We start from the raw sequence: 18,078 nt of genomic DNA, 5'->3' as shown, positions 1-18,078 counted from the left end.
CCGCTTACTCTACCACTGGACCACTGCTTACGTGAGAGTCATGCAACTGAATTTTTTTTTCTTAGCCCTCTGGCTGGTCCACTAAGTGTTACTTGTTTCTGTTTTATTTAGGCAGAGTATGAGTATTTATGGCTGATTTCTACTGAAATCACAGGAAGTCTGGAGGCTCCTACTGAAGCCAGTCCAAGTTTTTATGTATGATCCACAAGCACTCGGCTTGGCAATCCCTGGTCGTAGGTTTGCGCCACCTCTCAACCTTGGTGGATTTTCTCATTGATATACATCATGTTAGTGTGATTTTTGTGTGTTTGTGAAGTTGGAGTGTAAGGTGTAGGATCACTCTGCCCTAACAACCAAGTGCTTGTGGGTCATACGTAACCATTTGGACTGACTTCAGTATGGGCCTCCAAACTTCCTGTGATTTCAGTAGAAATCCGGTTATATGACTTTGACAAGTCAGCGTTGGTCCAGTGGTAGAGTATGCGGCTGGCAATGCCTTCTTTCTTTCTTTTTATCTTTTTAGATGATTTCGGGGCTTTTTAGTGTCCCGCGGCCTGGTCCTAGACCAGGCCTCCACCCCCAGGAAGCAGCCCGTGACAGCTGACTAACACCCAGGTACCTATTTTACTGCTAGGTAACAGGGACATAGGGTGAAAGAAACTCTGCCCATTGTTTCTCGCTGGCGCCCGGGATCGAACCCGGGACCACAGGATTACAAGTCCAGCGTGCTGTCCGCTCGGCCGACCGGCTCCCTTGGTCGTAGGTCGTAGGTTTGCCTTGCCTTGCCGGCCTTGGTCATAGGTTTGCACCATCTCACAGCTCTGGTGGATTTTCTCGTTGATATATGTATATCACGTTAGTGGAATTTCTGTGTGTAGGTGACAGTTTTCACCAGTACATCAAACTATCACAACACTTGTAAACAGAATTATATGAAGCCCAAGTTGATATTGAGTAAAAGATAGTGGAATATGGTTATGGTTTTTATTAGTTGGGTCAATGAGGGTTTAGATTGGTTGAAACACTCGAATGAATAAGAGTATTTTTATCTACTATTTGTGCAACATTGATTGTGAATGATTTCACGAGTACAGTATATATACTCCTGCAGTCGTGCTTCCCTGGTAATTGAGTGGTCCATGAGGCATTTGTTGTAGTGTGCAGGGCGGTATAGCCAATACAGGCAGGCTTATCCAGTAACTCGAGCAGGAACCTGTCAATTTCCATTTTAAATACTTCTAATATTGTACATTTCAAATATTTACATGTATTGAACTTTTCCATGTGAGGCCAGTATAGCAGCGTAGTGGTCGGTGCAGTCTGTTTATTGCTGGAAGATTTACAGGCAGGACAAGATGCTTGGTCATGTTTCCTTACACCTGATGCCTTTGTTCACCTAGCAGCAAATAGGTACCAGGGAGTTAGGTAAATGTTGTGGGATGAATCATGGGAGAGATGAGTTCTTGGCCAAAGGCATACCTTGACAAACTTAACAGGTTTTCTGTTCCCAACAGTGGGGAACCATATGTGCTCCACTGAAACCAAGTACTGTTCCATACTATATTATATATATAAACACCAAGAGGTTCATTTTTAGCATTGCATCCACCCCACTATTTAAAAGTTCCTCCACCACTCGCCAGGTACAGAGGCAAATAGGGAGGCACTTACCCATCTGACTGCACAATTTTTAGGCTGATTTCCTGGTGTGCATAAACAATTTTGTTTTTCCTTTTTACATAATAAAATGTTTATTTCTGATGTTGGAAAAAACTATTTCAATACAGTACAGTATTTTAGTTCGGCCTTAGTGAGTTGATATTGATTTACATCAAATTCTGAGAATTAATTCTCAATTAAGCTATTTGTAATAGATTTCTCATTATCACAAATATATTCATAGTCTGTCTTTGAAAATTTGCATGGTTTCAGTGGTTCTTACCATAGGTATATGTAAGTGGATGGGAATGCACGTGGCATATGCAAATTTTTGAAGCGTAAGGAAGCGCTTAGTCCCAGTACGGGTGGTTGGCAAATGGAATGAACTGAAGGAAGAGGTTGGTGAATCCAATTCCTGTCACAACTTTAAACAAAAATGTAATGATTATAATAATGTTGAGAGAGGCAATTAGCATATTGGGTATAAACAGCTAGGGGGTTGAGGCATAAAGGGCTAGATATATCCCCATAGTCACTGATAGGTAAGCTCCACCCTTCTCGCTTCCTCCATCCCCACCCCCTCTCACTTCCTCCATCCCCACCCCCTCTCACTTCCTCCATCCCCACCCCCTCTCACTTCCTCCATCCCCACCCCCTCTCACTTCCTCCATCCCCACCCCCTCTCACTTCCTCCATCCCCACCCCCTCTCACTTCCTCCATCCCCACCACCCCCTCTCACTTCCTCCATCCCCACCACCCCCTCTCGCTTCCTCCATCCCCACCACCCCCTCTCGCTTCCTCCATCCCCACCACCCCCTCTCGCTTCCTCCATCCCCACCATTCCCTCTCGCTTCCTCCATCTCCACCGCCCCCCCCTCGCTCCCTCCATCTCCACCGCCCCCCTCTCGCTCCCTCCATCTCCACCACCCCGTGTCTTCCTCCACAAACCATAAACACCCTCACATCATGACCAAAACCACTACCAGCACACCCACCATATGCTCATTATTCTAAACTCATTGACTTTCTGTACTCGTTGCTCTCCTTTCTATCTTGCACCTTCTGTATCCACTGCTTGAATGCCTTGCTTCATCTCCTTTAAGCAATTAAATCATGTTTAGCCTATTTGGCTGGTGAATAAAAAAGTTATCGGTAATGGTCCATCATGTTTGCTGTGACATTATACTGTATACCAGTTATTAGACATGAAATGGTTAGAATGTGATTAGGGGAAGTTACGCTGCATCTACATGGTACTCGCCTAATTGTACTCGCCTAATTGTGCTCGCAGGGGTTGAGCTTTGGCTCTTTGGTCACACCTCTCTACTGTCAATCAACTGGTGTAGAGATTCCTGAGCCTACTGGGCTCTATCATATCTACATTTTAAACTGTGTATGGAGTCAGCCTCCACCACATCACTTCCTAGTGCATTCCATTTATTAACTACTCTGACACTGAAAAAAATCTTTCTAATGTCTCTGTGGGGCATAATGGTGCCATTACTCTGTACACCATTAGGTCTCTGTAATGGTGCCATTACAAGAATGCATGGTGCATTCTTTCATTCAGATTCAGAATGCAAGAATGAGTTACAAGAATACATGGTGCCATTGCAAGAATCGCCTAATACAAGCCATGATATGATGGCTTGTATTGCATTTTGTTTAAATTTTAATGTTGCCGTGTTAAATGCAATTGCTGGCCACATCCAGTAAAACATACAATGTCACAAGTATCGGGTATTGTTATACAGTACATTCTTTAGGATGTGCTTGGGAGAAAAACTGGATTGTCGTTTGCAGGTTAGCGTGAGCTGACCGGCAGAATGGAGAGGCCCGTACTGCATGATGTGACATGCACATTATACACTAGGAATTTAACGCACTCTTCATTATTGCTTGAACCTTAAGTTTAAGTAGATTCATTTTTTAAACCAACCATTTGATTGCTATATTTACTCTCGTTTCATAACTCAGTCCTTATGGGTTGTTTAAAACATAGCTAAAAACAAAGGTAATTTGTTACTTTATTACAGTGCATGTAATTTTTATACATGTACTGCATGTATATGGTCACTCGTGTGTGTGTGTGTGTGTGTGTGTGTGTGTGTGTGTGTGTGTGTGTGTGTGTGTGTGAAGTTATTGTGAAAATTTATTCCAAATGTGAGTAAGGTACCAAATGAATGTTGGCTAATGGAAGATGTCCTTGAAAAACAAAAGTGTGGCACCAACAGAAATACTGCTGGTAGCTTTTATATCTTGTATTATAATAGTTGTCATCCTGTTGTTGATGAAGTTAGGTCAGGGATTCAACTTTGTATGGTTTCTTGTATGTAACAGTATAGTCATATACATCACTTTGGTATTGGAGACTATCTACATCTTAATTTTTGGAGAATAGTAACATGGCAGATTCAGCCAGGATGAGTGAAGGCTGGAGAAGTTGGCTGATGTAGTTCTCTGCCATGTCCAGAAGTCAGTAGAATTGACCTTCCTCAATAGGATTGACCTTCCTCAATAGGATTGACCTTCCTCAATAGGATTGACCTTCCTCTATAGGATTGACCTTCCTCTATAGGATTTACCTTCCTCTATAGGATTGAGGAAGGGATGTGTATCTATTTTCAGCAGCCAATATGACCTGCTGGTCCCTACCTTAGGCAGACACAGTTGCACGCTAGTGATTGGTTAACCTCAGGATAATGTTCAGTTCTCAGAATTCACGTGGGCTCCTTAGGGATGTGAATTAGCTTGTCATTTGGCAGTGTTGCTCAGGTTTGTAATAAAGCTGCAAGCTAAGAGCTGCTATTCTACATTCTTATCTGAAGCCTGACCCTAGAATCTCATTTATTCATTGAGCTTATGAGTGCTTTCCATTACAATGCTGCCTGGGAGGTACAGTATGAACCAGGAAGCAGCTGTACTCGCCAAGTGGAGTAGCTGTGTATGAGTCGGCCTTCATGTGATCAGTCGACTTGAATTCACATATCTATATTGAGTGAGTATATTCCAAATGGGAAACCGCTTAGGAATGAATGATTGCTAATGGTGTGATCGTCTTGAGAAACGCACAGCCAGCTGGTGAGGCTCTTGGTGGCTGAGCATCTTTTGTTGTGGTTGCCAACATGTCGTTGTCCACAGGGTTGGGGGTCTCCCCCGACTCTCCCCCTCACCTCTCCCTCCCTCCCCCTCTCTCTATCTCCACCCCACTCTCTCTATCTCCACCCCACTCTCTCTATCTCCACCCCACTCTCTCTGTCTCCACCCCACTCTCTCTGTCTCCACCCCACTCTCTCTATCTCCACCCCACTCTCTCTATCTCCACCCCACTCTCTCTATCTCCACCCCCCCCCCTCTCTCTATCTCCACCCCCCCCCCTCTCTCTATCTCCACCCCCCTCTCTCTATCTCCACCCCCCCTCTCTCTATCTCCACCCCCCCTCTCTATCTCTCTCTCCACCCCCACCCCCCCTCTCTCTCTCTCTCTCTCTCTCTCTCTCTCTCTCTCTCTCTCTCTCTCTCTCTCTCTCTCTCTCTCTCTCTCTCTCTCTCTCTCTCTCTCTCTCTCTCTCTCTCTCTCTCTCTCTCTCTCTCTCTCTCTCTCTCTCTCTCTCTCTCTCTCTCTCTCTCTCTCTCTCTCTCTCTCTCTCTCTCTCTCTCTCTCTCTCTCTCTCTCTCTCTCTCTCTCTCTCTCTCTCTCTCTCTCTCTCTCTCTCTCTCTCTCTCTCTCTCTCTCTCTCTCTCTCTCTCTCTCTCTCTCTCTCTCTCTCTCTCTCTCTCTCTCTCTCTCTCTCTCTCTCTCTCTCTCTCTCTCTCTCTCTCTCTCTCTCTCTCTCTCTCTCTCTCTCTCTCTCTCTCTCTCTCTCTCTCTCTCTCTCTCTCTCTCTCTCTCTCTCTCTCTCTCTCTCTCTCTCTCTCTCTCTCTCTCTCTCTCTCTCTCTCTCTCTCTCTCTCTCTCTCTCTCTCTCTCTCTCTCTCTCTCTCTCTCTCTCTCTCTCTCTCTCTCTCTCTCTCTCTCTCTCTCTCTCTCTCTCTCTCTCTCTCTCTCTCTCTCTCTCTCTCTCTCTCTCTCTCTCTCTCTCTCTCTCTCTCTCTCTCTCTCTCTCTCTCTCTCTCTCTCTCTCTCTCTCTCTCTCTCTCTCTCTCTCTCTCTCTCTCTCTCTCTCTCTCTCTCTCTCTCTCTCTCTCTCTCTCTCTCTCTCTCTCTCTCTCTCTCTCTCTCTCTCTCTCTCTCTCTCTCTCTCTCTCTCTCTCTCTCTCTCTCTCTCTCTCTCTCTCTCTCTCTCTCTCTCTCTCTCTCTCTCTCTCTCTCTCTCTCTCTCTCTCTCTCTCTCTCTCTCTCTCTCTCTCTCTCTCTCTCTCTCTCTCTCTCTCTCTCTCTCTCTCTCTCTCTCTCTCTCTCTCTCTCTCTCTCTCTCTCTCTCTCTCTCTCTCTCTCTCTCTCTCTCTCTCTCTCTCTCTCTCTCTCTCTCTCTCTCTCTCTCTCTCTCTCTCTCTCTCTCTCTCTCTCTCTCTCTCTCTCTCTCTCTCTCTCTCTCTCTCTCTCTCTCTCTCTCTCTCTCTCTCTCTCTCTCTCTCTCTCTCTCTCTCTCTCTCTCTCTCTCTCTCTCTCTCTCTCTCTCTCTCTCTCTCTCTCTCTCTCTCTCTCTCTCTCTCTCTCTCTCTCTCTCTCTCTCTCTCTCTCTCTCTCTCTCTCTCTCTCTCTCTCTCTCTCTCTCTCTCTCTCTCTCTCTCTCTCTCTCTCTCTCTCTCTCTCTCTCTCTCTCTCTCTCCCTCCCCCCCTCCCTCCACCCCCCCCCCTCTCTCTCTCTCTCTCTCTCTCTCTCTCTCTCTCTCTCTCTCTCCTCCCCCTCTCTCTCCTCCCCCTCTCTCTCTCTCTCTCTCTCTCTCTCTCTCTCTCTCTCTCTCTCTCTCTCTCTCTCTCCTCCCCCCTCTCTCTCCTCCCCCTCTCTCTCTCCCCCTCCCTCTCTCTCTCTTTGTTAACTAAGACTAGGATTCATAAGAGATGTCTAATGACATACCTAGTGAAGCTGCAAGCAAGAGCTGTTATCCTTCCTCAGCTCATCTGAAGCCTACACCTAGAAACTCATTTATTTCATGAGAGTATACTTTGAAGCACATTGGGAACTATCATATATTGAACTTATGTAAGCTAAGTTGAAACCTACTCCTAGAGGCCCATTTATTTCATGAGCCTGTTATTATATGCTTCTGAAGGAATAGCCTTTATTCATTAAAAAACATAAAGTAACAATCATATAAGGAACAGGATGAGCTTGTAGCCAGCTGTGTGTCAGAGCCTTCATGTGATCAGTTGACCTGATCTCCCGTGTATCAACCTGTTGAGTGAACAAGTTCCAGATGCGAGTCAGCCTCGGAATGAATGAACGCTGATGGAGTGATGTTCTTGAGAATGGCACTTCCAGCATGAGACTGTTGAAGGTCGAGAGCCTAGTGCTACGGGTGGCAACTACTGGTAGTCCACGGAGTTGGGCCAAGTGCGGAACTTTGAGGATGTTGGCCTTGTACATAACAGTAAGACCACCAACGTCACGACGGTGTTGCAGGCTCTGATGTTCAGACCGTTCCCACCAGACTTGGTCAAGACTAGAGATAAGCCTTCTAGCCCGTCTCTCTACTTTGTCCAACAGTCTGACGAAAGATGTCTCTCCTCTGCCCCCTCCCCTCTCCTCTCTCCTCTCCTGTCTAATCCCTCCTCTCCTGTCTCTCCTCCCCTTTCTCTCTGTTTCCCCCGTCCCCTCCATTCCTCCCTCCCTCCCTCCCTCCCCCCTCTCGCACCACCATCACTCCACCATTCTCTCCCTCGTTCTCCCCTCCCTCGCCATACTTCCCCCGTTCCTCTACCACCCCTCCCCCACCCCCACCCACCACTGAACTTATGACAATATAACTTTTCTAAGTTGACGTGTGAAAGCATTTGTATGAGATCCCAATTGTGTCAGGTTACACAGAAGTTACCATAGACTTGTATACCCAATTATGTACTGTATACACCCGTTTGTGGTGGGTATGTGACGTAAGGTGAGCCGTAGCGTAGTGCTACTCAATATAATAGTAATAATAATAATAATAATAATAATAATAATAATAATAATAATATAGGAAAAGTACATACATTAGAAAGAACTTTTTCAGTGTCAGAGTAGTTAGTAAATGGAATGCATTAGGAAGTGCTGTGATGGAGGCTGACTCCATACACAGTTTCAAATGTAGATATGACAGAGCCCAGTAGGCTCAGGAATCTGTACACCAGTTGATTGACGGTTGAGAGGCGGGACCAAAGAGCCAGAGCTCAACCCCCGCAAACACAACTAGGTGAGTACATAGATGCGGAGTTAGAAACATTCTGATTGATTTATAGATAGAGCTAGTACATACAATACCTAAAGCCACTAGTACAGCGTTTCAGGCATAGCCTGCAAATAATTGTTAAATTGGGGAATGAAGCTAGTTTAGGGCCTCGGTGAGCTTGTCGTAAAGTAACCGTAATTTTTTTGGAGGGGGGGGGGGAGGGATCTTGGCGGATATTATTAGTGATACGGAGGATAATAATAGAACACGTGACAATTTTTGTCTCACGGGTCTGGCTATGTCTGTCTTCATTGGTCTTTCTATGTCTGTCTTCGTTGTTTTATTGATGCCAGTAGCGAGTTATACTGCAAAGTTCCCCCTCCCCACCTCCCTTTCCACACCACTAGAGACGGTGACCCCCTCGGGGACAATTTTGGTCAATGTTGTAGTTGGTAAGAGAGAAGTAAAAGTTGAGGCTCGGCAACTCTTGGCGGTTGAGGTGCCGTCAATGTGTTGCCGTCTGTGATGGTTTGCGCACCTACGCATTTATTGCATGTTGTACGTACGCTGGGCGGTCTTTGTGTCGAGGTGTCTTGAGAACTGTTGCTGTTAGCGAGGTGATGGATAGATGTCACTACTGAACGGGTGGTGTACAATGTTGCGGTGAAAGGCTTTAGTGAGGTATGTGGACCATGCAGAGGGTTGCTTGTTAGTGCTTCACCAATGTAATGATCTCGCTGATTTAACTTTGTTTAGATGATTATTCCGTTATAAATTTGATGTAATCGCTGGAAATAGTCAGCATATGAGTGGTTTCACCGTCTCTGAATATCGTCCAAATCCGGTGTAGAATATATGCACTGGCAACTCTGCGACTCTTCCGCGTGCTGAGTGAAATGAGAAAGTAGCTTTAATTAAACCTTTTACTTTTAGTAGTACATGAGCCCGCACACTGATGCCGTACACATTTTTGCCCTTCCGAGTGCGCCGTTGTTTTATTGTCAAGCATTACTTAATATGTATTGTTTGCGCATTTTTGCGTACACATCCCAGAAGTGGTTTGTTGTACGTCTGGCAAGCGGAGTTGTATTATTGACTGCCCAAAGTGTCGTACCGCATGTACCCATCACTCGAGTGATAGAATAATTATTTTTATGTATTTTTGACAGAAATATACAATACAGTAATATTCTCGCAAAGCCACTTAATAACTTGCTTGCCTCAATTTGATTATCAGTTAACCAGAATATATATATGTACAGTAAATATAATATAACCATTAATAAAAATCACGGTCGACTAAACGTTGGATTTATGAGTTTATATTATGAGAAAACGTGATGGGAAAATAAATTGTTACATTTGTAAAATAACTGATAAAAGTACCGTGAGTGTGAAGCCGTGGTAACATGGGTGCACAAGGGAGACATAACTGATGGCATCCCCGGTCATTGACCCCTTGGAGTATCAGTTAACAAACTATAGCTTTTAATTAAGCGAGTGTGGGGCAGTATCAGGGGAAAGCGCTAAGCCGTTACCCCACTATAGCCGTTGGAAGGGATATGAGGATTTGGGATGGAACGGGGCAGGGGGGGGGGGGGAATGGTGCCCCTTCCATTAATATTTTAATCTAGTCAAACAACCTATTTTAATCTATCCGAACTGAACCTATTCAAACCTATCTGAACTGAACATATTAGAACCTAGCGTTACTGAATCAATTCGAACCTAATCGATCTGAGCCTATCCAATGGAGCCCATCAAAACGACCTAACTGAACCAGACTCTTCTGAACCTATATAAATTGAACCGAACAAAACCCATCCGAACCTATCCAAACCATACAGTGTGTATCCAAACTGAACATAACTGAACACAACGAAATGTATCGGAAGTGAACCCAAATGAACAATGTATCCAAACTGAACCTGAATGATTCAACTATCTGAACTGAACCAAATCTCTCTGAACTGAACCTATTTGAACCTACCCAACCTATCAGAACCGAAACTATGCAATCTGGACCGAAACTATGCAATCTGGACCGAAACTGTCCAATCTGGACCGAAACTGTCCAATCTGGACCGAAACTGTCCAATCTGGACCCAAGCTGTCCAATCTGGACCCAAGCTGTCCAATCTGGACCCAAGCTGTCCAATCTGGACCCAAGCTGTCCAATCTGGACCCAAGCTGTCCAATCTGGACCCAAGCTGTCCAATCTGGACCCAAGCTCTCCAATCTGGACCCAAGCTCTCCAATCTGGGCCGAAACCGTCCAATCTGGGCCGAAGCCGTCCAATCTGGGCCGAAGCCGTCCAATCTGGGCCGAAGCCGTCCAATCTGGGCCGAAGCCGTCCAATCTGGGCCGAAGCCGTCCAATCTGGGCCGAAGCCGTCCAATCTGGGCCGAAGCCGTCCAATCTGGGCCGAAGCCGTCCAATCTGGGCCGAAGCCGTCCAATCTGGGCCGAAGCCGTCCAATCTGGACCCAAGCCGTCCAATCTGGACCCAAGCCGTCCAATCTGGACCCAAGCCGTCCAATCTGGACCCAAGCCGTCCAATCTGGACCCAAGCCGTCCAATCTGGACCCAAGCCGTCCAATCTGGACCCAAGCCGTCCAATCTGGACCCAAGCCGTCCAATCTGGACCCAAGCCGTCCAATCTGGACCCAAGCCGTCCAATCTGGACCCAAGCCGTCCAATCTGGACCCAAGCCGTCCAATCTGGACCCAAGCCGTCCAATCTGGACCCAAGCCGTCCAATCTGGACCGATGCCGTCCAAGCTGTCCAATCTGGACCCAAGCCGTCCAATCTGGACCCAAGCCGTCCAATCTGGACCCAAGCCGTCCATTCTGGACCCAAGCCGTCCATTCTGGACCCAAGCCGTCCATTCTGGACCCAAGCCGTCCAATCTGGACCCAAGCCGTCCAATCTGGACCCAAGCCGTCCAATCTGGACCCAAGCCGTCCAATCTGGGCCGAAGCCGTCCAATCTGGGCCCAAGCCGTCCAATCTGGGCCCAAGCCGTCCAATCTGGGCCCAAGCCGTCCAATCTGGGCCCAAGCCGTCCAATCTGGGCCCAAGCCGTCCAATCTGGGCCCAAGCCGTCCAATCTGGGCCCAAGCCGTCCAATCTGGGCCCAAGCCGTCCAATCTGGGCCCAAGCCGTCCAATCTGGGCCCAAGCCGTCCAATCTGGGCCCAAGCCGTCCAATCTGGGCCCAAGCTGTGCAAACTGATCTGAACTGAATGAAGCCGATCCAGACTGAACCACACCAAACCTATCTAAAGTGAGCTGAACTTGCCCAACTGAGCCTATCTAAACCAAAATGAGCCCATCCAGACTGAACTGGACGTATCTGAACCAAACTGAGCCTATCCAAAGTGAACTGAACAGAATGGATTGGAAGAAATGTTTTATATATGGTGGTCATGAAATGTGACCGTCATTACGGTTTAATGTGCAGGTTTTAGACTTTACGGGATCAGTACCCTAGTCCATTATGAGCTATCAAAGACAGTTGATATATATGTTAATCTATGTAAATAGCTTATCAAGGCTGGAATTACCTTAGCTAAATTAATTTTGGAGTTCAGTTCCTGAGCCTATTATGTGCCTCTATAACCTTTTCCACTACAGCTCACAGGAAGGATATGCATAATAAATTAACCCCCCCCCCCAAATGTATAGAGCAGGCTGGATGTGGTGGTTGCTAAGACATAATCATTCTAAATTAATGGTTAGTTAATGCAAAGGGAGAAACTGATGAGGTGTGTACATGTGCTGACATGTGCTGCCTCTTGTTCACTATTTTATACTGGCTTTGTGTTTTCTCCTCAAATCCTTCTTACACACCTTGCTCACTATCTTACATGACAAGTTCACTGTTTCTTGTATGCCTTGCTATGTAGTCATACTGGCTCAGCACTTTTTCTTAATAAATCTTTCTTTGCAGGACTTGCTGTCTCTTGTGTGCCTCACCATACAGTACTGTATAGGCATACTGGTTTACTGCATTTTCTTTGCATGCCTCACACACTGTCTCATGTACTGCCTCTCACTCACTGCTGCTTGATATGCATCTCATTGACTGTCTCTCTCACACTCGATACTTCACTCTAGATGAGTACAGTTAAGTGAGTACACTGATTTCCTAACTCAATCTAACACTAGCTGCCTCACAATACCTGTTACACACTTGCAACCATACTCGCTGCTTTGCGCTCACTTGCGGGAGGATTATTTTCTAAAATTATGCAGCAAAATGGATTATTAAATATTAAGGCAACCCACAGAGATAGATAAATTTGTTATGAAGCAAATTCCTAGCAGCTTTCAGTTAATTCTGTACCTTCAGTTTGATGAACCAAAAAAATGGAGCTCAATATTTGGTCTGCAAAGAAAGTTATGGCTAACTCGGTCTCTTCATTTGAAACTGTCCTTGGTTTCACATGGATACCCTCTTCATGAATTTCACTTGTTTAGATTGACTTCATCTTGATTTCACTGCTCTCATATAAATTCGCCTTGTGTTTCATAAGGAAATGTTTCTAGCATGCAAGTAATCTTAGGTCGCTATTGTCTCACATTAGTGACACCAGACTTATTTTTTACCTATTACTAAGATTTGGATTGCCTTCTAAATTACAGGTATGCTTTTAAACTATGAATATAGTAGACTTCACATCAAATGTAAAGTGGAGCACTGAATGAGAGAGATTTGTGAACAGAAAGCCGTGTGGTGATACTGCTAATGAAGTATTATGAAGAAGTTGGCTATACACTGCCATTGTTGGGTTGTACAAGGTTAAGCAATTACTGTAAATATTTTACGTATTTGAAGGTGATGGGCATGAATTAAAAATACTGCACTGTACTCTGGTAAATGTTGGTCAGTTATGAATTTTAGATATACAGTACAGTACAGTGTGTTCAGTTGTCTATGTATGCATACAGTCATTCCCATATATTTTACTTTCATTGTCCTCGAATATTTATGGGGATTGAGGTCCAGTTGCTTTGTACCATTTATTTATCAGTCTGTTTGATGCCTTTTTTTCCCCCCTTTTCTTATAAGCTGTTCTGTATTTACATATGCAGTCACGAATGGCATTAGCTTGTGTTTGTGTGTGTGTGTGTGCATGCACGTGTTCTCATGTGCATTATATTCTGCACGCTATTCAGCACAAAGATAAAAGACTTTGCACATGGGCCACAATATACAGTATGATGACATGTATTCAGCTAAGAATACTGTTCAGCAAGTGGGGAGCACTTTTAAAAGTAAGCCAACCAGGTGTTAGTAGACTGATCATAAAACTCCTTTGAATGCAAATCATCCCAGAACTAAGCAACCATGAATAACAGGATAGATTAAAAACTACAGGACAAACAGTTTCTTAACACCTTCCAACATGGGGTCATGACTCGGGTCATGTAAAAACTAATGTGAAACGTATCAATATGGAATACTTTACTCAAGATTTCCAATTCATCTTGCAGAACTGAGAACAGGGAGTATTAGTTCTCCCTTATATGTAGTATTAAATGTTTTGATCTATGTATGTGTCAAAGTTTTTGGAACAAGAATTGTATTCAGCTATAAGATATACAGTACAATAACTGGAAAATATATATTAATAGGGGGGGAACTTTCATGCTACAGTGGCTTCATTGAAACCCCGTCCCTCAATCCCCCCCCCCCTTTCCTGTGAACACGAGTGGCCATGTGGTGAATAAATAATTTGTGCATTATTTATAAATTTTGTTTTCTGTGTACAATATTTGACTGTGACGGATTATATACATTTCCTTAACCTAAATTTCCAGTATTGAGAAAAAGCATGAGGTTACAATGCTCAATGGGCTCAACGAATTCTGTGTTAAGTTCTATGGTCCAAAAGGCAGTAAGTATTATTGTTTTAAGTTGTTATATGAATTTGTAATACAAACAGAGGTAATTTGTGGCAATAATATTAGACAAGAAATGCCAAACCTGGAGAAAACTTTATTGGTAGATAAATATATTTTTATCTGAAGAGGGCTTTTTCAAGTGTAACAGGATACAACATGAACACCACAGCTTGAGTATACAGTATTCTGTTTTGTGCAGCCACTGTAATAAAGTTTACTTTGAGGAAATGTAGAGGACTAGAAATGATCCATGAACAAAAGTACAATATAGTATGTTTTTCATTTGCACAATACTAACAATGCCTGTGCCATACATATGATCAACCCATTCCCCTCCCAAGTGAATGGCTTCTTGATAAGGTGAGGAGGCTCTTGGGCACCACTGGCAGCTGAGGCCACTGGTGGCAACATGCTGCTTTGGTGGAGGGACTGGGGGAAAACATGAGCTTCGGTGTGGCCCACCTGACTCAATTGGCTTATCTGGTTAGCTCATCTAGTTAGACATTGGATCAGGTGGGCATTGTGGGGGTTCGTATCTCTATCAGTCCTTGGGATACCATTCAAATCCTTCAGTGGTGACCCTTGTATGCCATTCTGGTTACCCCTGAGGTTGATCCTCATGTGGCAGGATCAACCTCATGAGTCCTCATTGGTGACTGTCACATCACCTAGAGTGACTTCAAATTCGATGGTTACTACAGTGCCTTTTACCATCCTCCTCCTGAGACGTCTGAGGCAACATCCTTGCCATCGAGTGCACACATCTCCAACAGCTCCTACATTCCAGGATCTATTTGACCCTGCTACATGGCCCAAATATTTTGAGGTTTCCCATGATGATCCATGATGCCTGCTTTCAGGCCTCCCCCCCCCCCCCACACACACACACCCACCCCCTTACCACCCACACCACCCACACCACCCTTACCACCCCTACCCCCCCCCCCAACCCCCCCCCCAACCACCCCCCCCAACCCCCCCCCCCAACCCCCCCCCCCCAACCCCCCCCCCAACCCCCCCCCCCAACCCCCCCAACCCCCCCCCCCAACCCCCCCAACCCCCCCCCCAACCCCCCCCCCCCCAAACCCCCCCCCCCCAACCCCCCCAACCCCCAACCCCCCCCCCCAACCCCCCCCCCCCAACCCCTAACCCCCCCCCCAACCCCCCCCCCCCACCCCCCCAACCCCCCCCCCCCACACTTTACAAACTGTAGATGCTTGTGTTCATTTCACTTCGAAACGGACTAGCAACCTCATATTCAAGGCCCCCATTTAAGGAGCCGCCGCTTGCCTAGCTGTCCTACCTCACACAGGTGAGGCCCAGCTTGGTTCTCAAAGAATGTCATATTGAATACCAGTGTCAGCACAATCCTTCTTCCACTCCATGTTGAGACGGGGAAACAGAACTTAAGGACTGCCTTAAAAATATTGGTATATTTTCGAGGCTCGAGAGGATATCTCGTCTTCAAAGTTGACACATTCACTCGACCTCCCTCACAGTCGTCTTCATTCCCTTAAAGTGGTCAAGGTAGATGTTGATAGTCACACCTCACCATCTTTGGTTATTCTTGTTAGTGGCAGATACAACATTCAAGAACAGGTCCCTTCTCCAGGCCTCTGCAACAGGTGTTGTTCTTCCCATGTTCACTGCAACAACTGTGGTGTTCCCACCCTGTTTTTTCACATTCTTGTGTACATTATAAATTTGAGCAGGTCCTCTTCCACCTTAGATGCATTTCTTTCTCCAAAGCAAGACTTCAACTTCGGAGTCTGCATTCTTGATCTGCCTTCTTAAGTAGGTCTGTCTGCGTTCTCATTTTAACATGACTTAGGCTTATGTTATGTTACCAGGCCTGATTTCTCTGATCCTGATCCCCTTATTGTTTCCTTTGCTTCTTATCTTTACTTTCTTTTGTTTTGTCATAGCTGTTCTTTACAGCTCATTCATTCTTCATTGGAATATCTGTTCATTCTTCAATGGAATATCCGTGGCTTTTATACCATTTTCAGTGAGCTGCAACTTTTGATCTTTCAGTTTTCTCTGCTCTGTCTCCAGGAACTAATGCCTGGCACTTGCCCTGGTCAATTCTATAGTTATTCATTTCTTTCCTCCCCTTCAACTTCTTCTGGTAACCCTATCTCTACTGCTGTCTTAATCTGGGACAATGTTCCTTTTGTTCCATTTTTCGTCAAATGTTCATTCTACTGCCTGTATCAATGTGAATAAATGGTGTACCATTTGTTCCATTTATCTCCCCCCCCCCCCCCAACAATGTGTCCTGATATTTCTTCCTGATCATGAGCAACTTTTAGGCTCCATGCCAGAGCCTTTGATCCTTTTAGGTGATTTTTAAATGTTGCTATGCCATCTGGGATGATGTCCTGTCATACTCATCGAGCCGACACATGGTGACTTGTTCTCACTCTTTCCTGTGTACATCTTTCTCATTTCCTCTTCCATTTATATAGACCTGGCATGGAGAGTCCTTGATTTTCCCCATTCTCGTTTCCTTTTCTTCCTTCTGCCCCCCCCCCCCCCTCCCCCTCTTTCTTTCCCTTCAGGAGCGGTTTGATAAGGCAGACTGGAATCTTTTTTTTTTCACGCTCCATGCTGCTCTTCCTTGGCCATTTGACATCTCCCACACTTTCTCCTTTTTTTGTGATGCCTTAATAGATGCTGCGATCCACTGTTCCTCAATGTGCCTCTTGTGGTAGTGTGTTCCTTGGTGGAATTCAGATTGCTCCAGCAGTACACTGTAAGCATGCAGCCTTGAAAAGGCACCATCATCAGAATACGTCTGGATCTTTCCCTTAGTTTTGAAAGGCGAGTACAATGGCCTATATCTGGTCTGTACACCTGAACGTGAGAGTTGGAGATCCAACGTTTCTACTGTTACTTTGGACACCCCCCCCCCCCCCTCTCCCTCATATCTGAAAGAAAGTCCTTAAGATTGCAGGCAAATTTGTTACAGACTTGTTGCCTTACATATGTAAACACTACCCATGTTATGAATATTGACAACATGCATCCCATCAGTAAAAAAGACACAAAGAAATACATGGGAGCCATTGCCATGCAGAGAAGAGCAGGATGACAATATCAAACAAAGCCAGAACTTGTTCAACATGGAGTGCCCTCCACCTACTTCTTCCACTCCCTCCGTTAAAGCCCTTATAGCAAAGAATTATCTGCAAATAGTCTTCTGATTTGATGTTTTAACTTTACATTGTGATATGTTTTATATTTTAATGTTAATTAATGCATTTCCTTCAAAGGAATCGTTGTACGCTGATATCTCAGATGTGATTTGTGAAATATAATATTTGAATAAGTGAAATACTTTATTGCAATAAATATTTTTAAATATGTACTCTATGGATAATCTTGACTTTAATTTTTGGCATGTTAAATGAAAATGGTATATTGTAATCTATTTTTGTCATATTTCTATTATGTATCTGGTAAATCCCATCTACAATATGAAATGGGAATGATTTACTTCAGGAAATTTCCTCATTCTACTTTATTTGTATCATCAACTTGCTTATTGTGTTGAAATAGCTTTCTAATGAACTATAAATTTGTGTACAGTACAGTATACAATTAATCTCTTCATTTACTTTGGGTTTTCAAAGTACCTGTATGTTGGCGTACACCGCCAAATGCTCTCTCTCGTCCTTGCCCGTCTTGTGCTTCCACTGCACAAGGTGTGATAGTGTTAGAAGCATCTGTTTTATCATGCATTCCTGATCTCTTCTTGTGCCTTCTCTCGTACACTTTACCCTCGTCTCTAAGCATGTGGGCCACAGTTGCAAACAGTATGCTTGAGTTTTGCTCTATTTCCAATAACAATCTTTTGATGTACTGGTGACCAGTTGAAACTAAGGCAAGAATCAGTTTAAATGGCTCCTCCACAGCCACTCTGAGGTGATAATACAGTACAGTACTATACTCTCTCTTATCTGTTTATAGTCATAATAACAATACAGTACATTCATAATAATCAAATTATTTTATTTATAAGGTATACATGTGTCCTTATAAGGTATATGTATATACATACATGGATCAGATTATGGTGATTACTTTGTAGGTATAATATTTGTATACTGAATAAAGCTATTAATTATGTGCATAGAACAATTGGTTCCACATTTAAGTAGACAGTTGAGGTAGGACCAAATTATAATTCTTCTTGCA

The 18,078-nt window shown here is 44.6% G+C and overlaps 1 protein-coding gene across 1 annotated transcript in view; it reads left to right on the top strand.

Annotated features, from left to right (window-relative positions):
* The window catches only part of UbcE2H (ubiquitin conjugating enzyme E2H), a 56,005-nt gene that overhangs the window by 12,940 nt on the left and 24,987 nt on the right, over positions 1–18,078 (top strand). The window contains exon 2 of the mRNA XM_045765933.2: positions 13,795–13,871. Within this exon, the coding sequence (XP_045621889.1) occupies positions 13,795–13,871 (77 nt within the window). The remainder of the gene's footprint in view (positions 1–13,794; positions 13,872–18,078) is intronic.

This window comes from Procambarus clarkii, chromosome 50 (assembly GCF_040958095.1).
Source record: "Procambarus clarkii isolate CNS0578487 chromosome 50, FALCON_Pclarkii_2.0, whole genome shotgun sequence".
In the NCBI taxonomy this organism is placed as follows: Eukaryota; Metazoa; Arthropoda; class Malacostraca; order Decapoda; family Cambaridae; genus Procambarus; species Procambarus clarkii.
The sequence above is the reverse complement of the archived record's forward strand: the minus strand, read 5'-3'. Positions and strand labels throughout refer to the sequence as shown.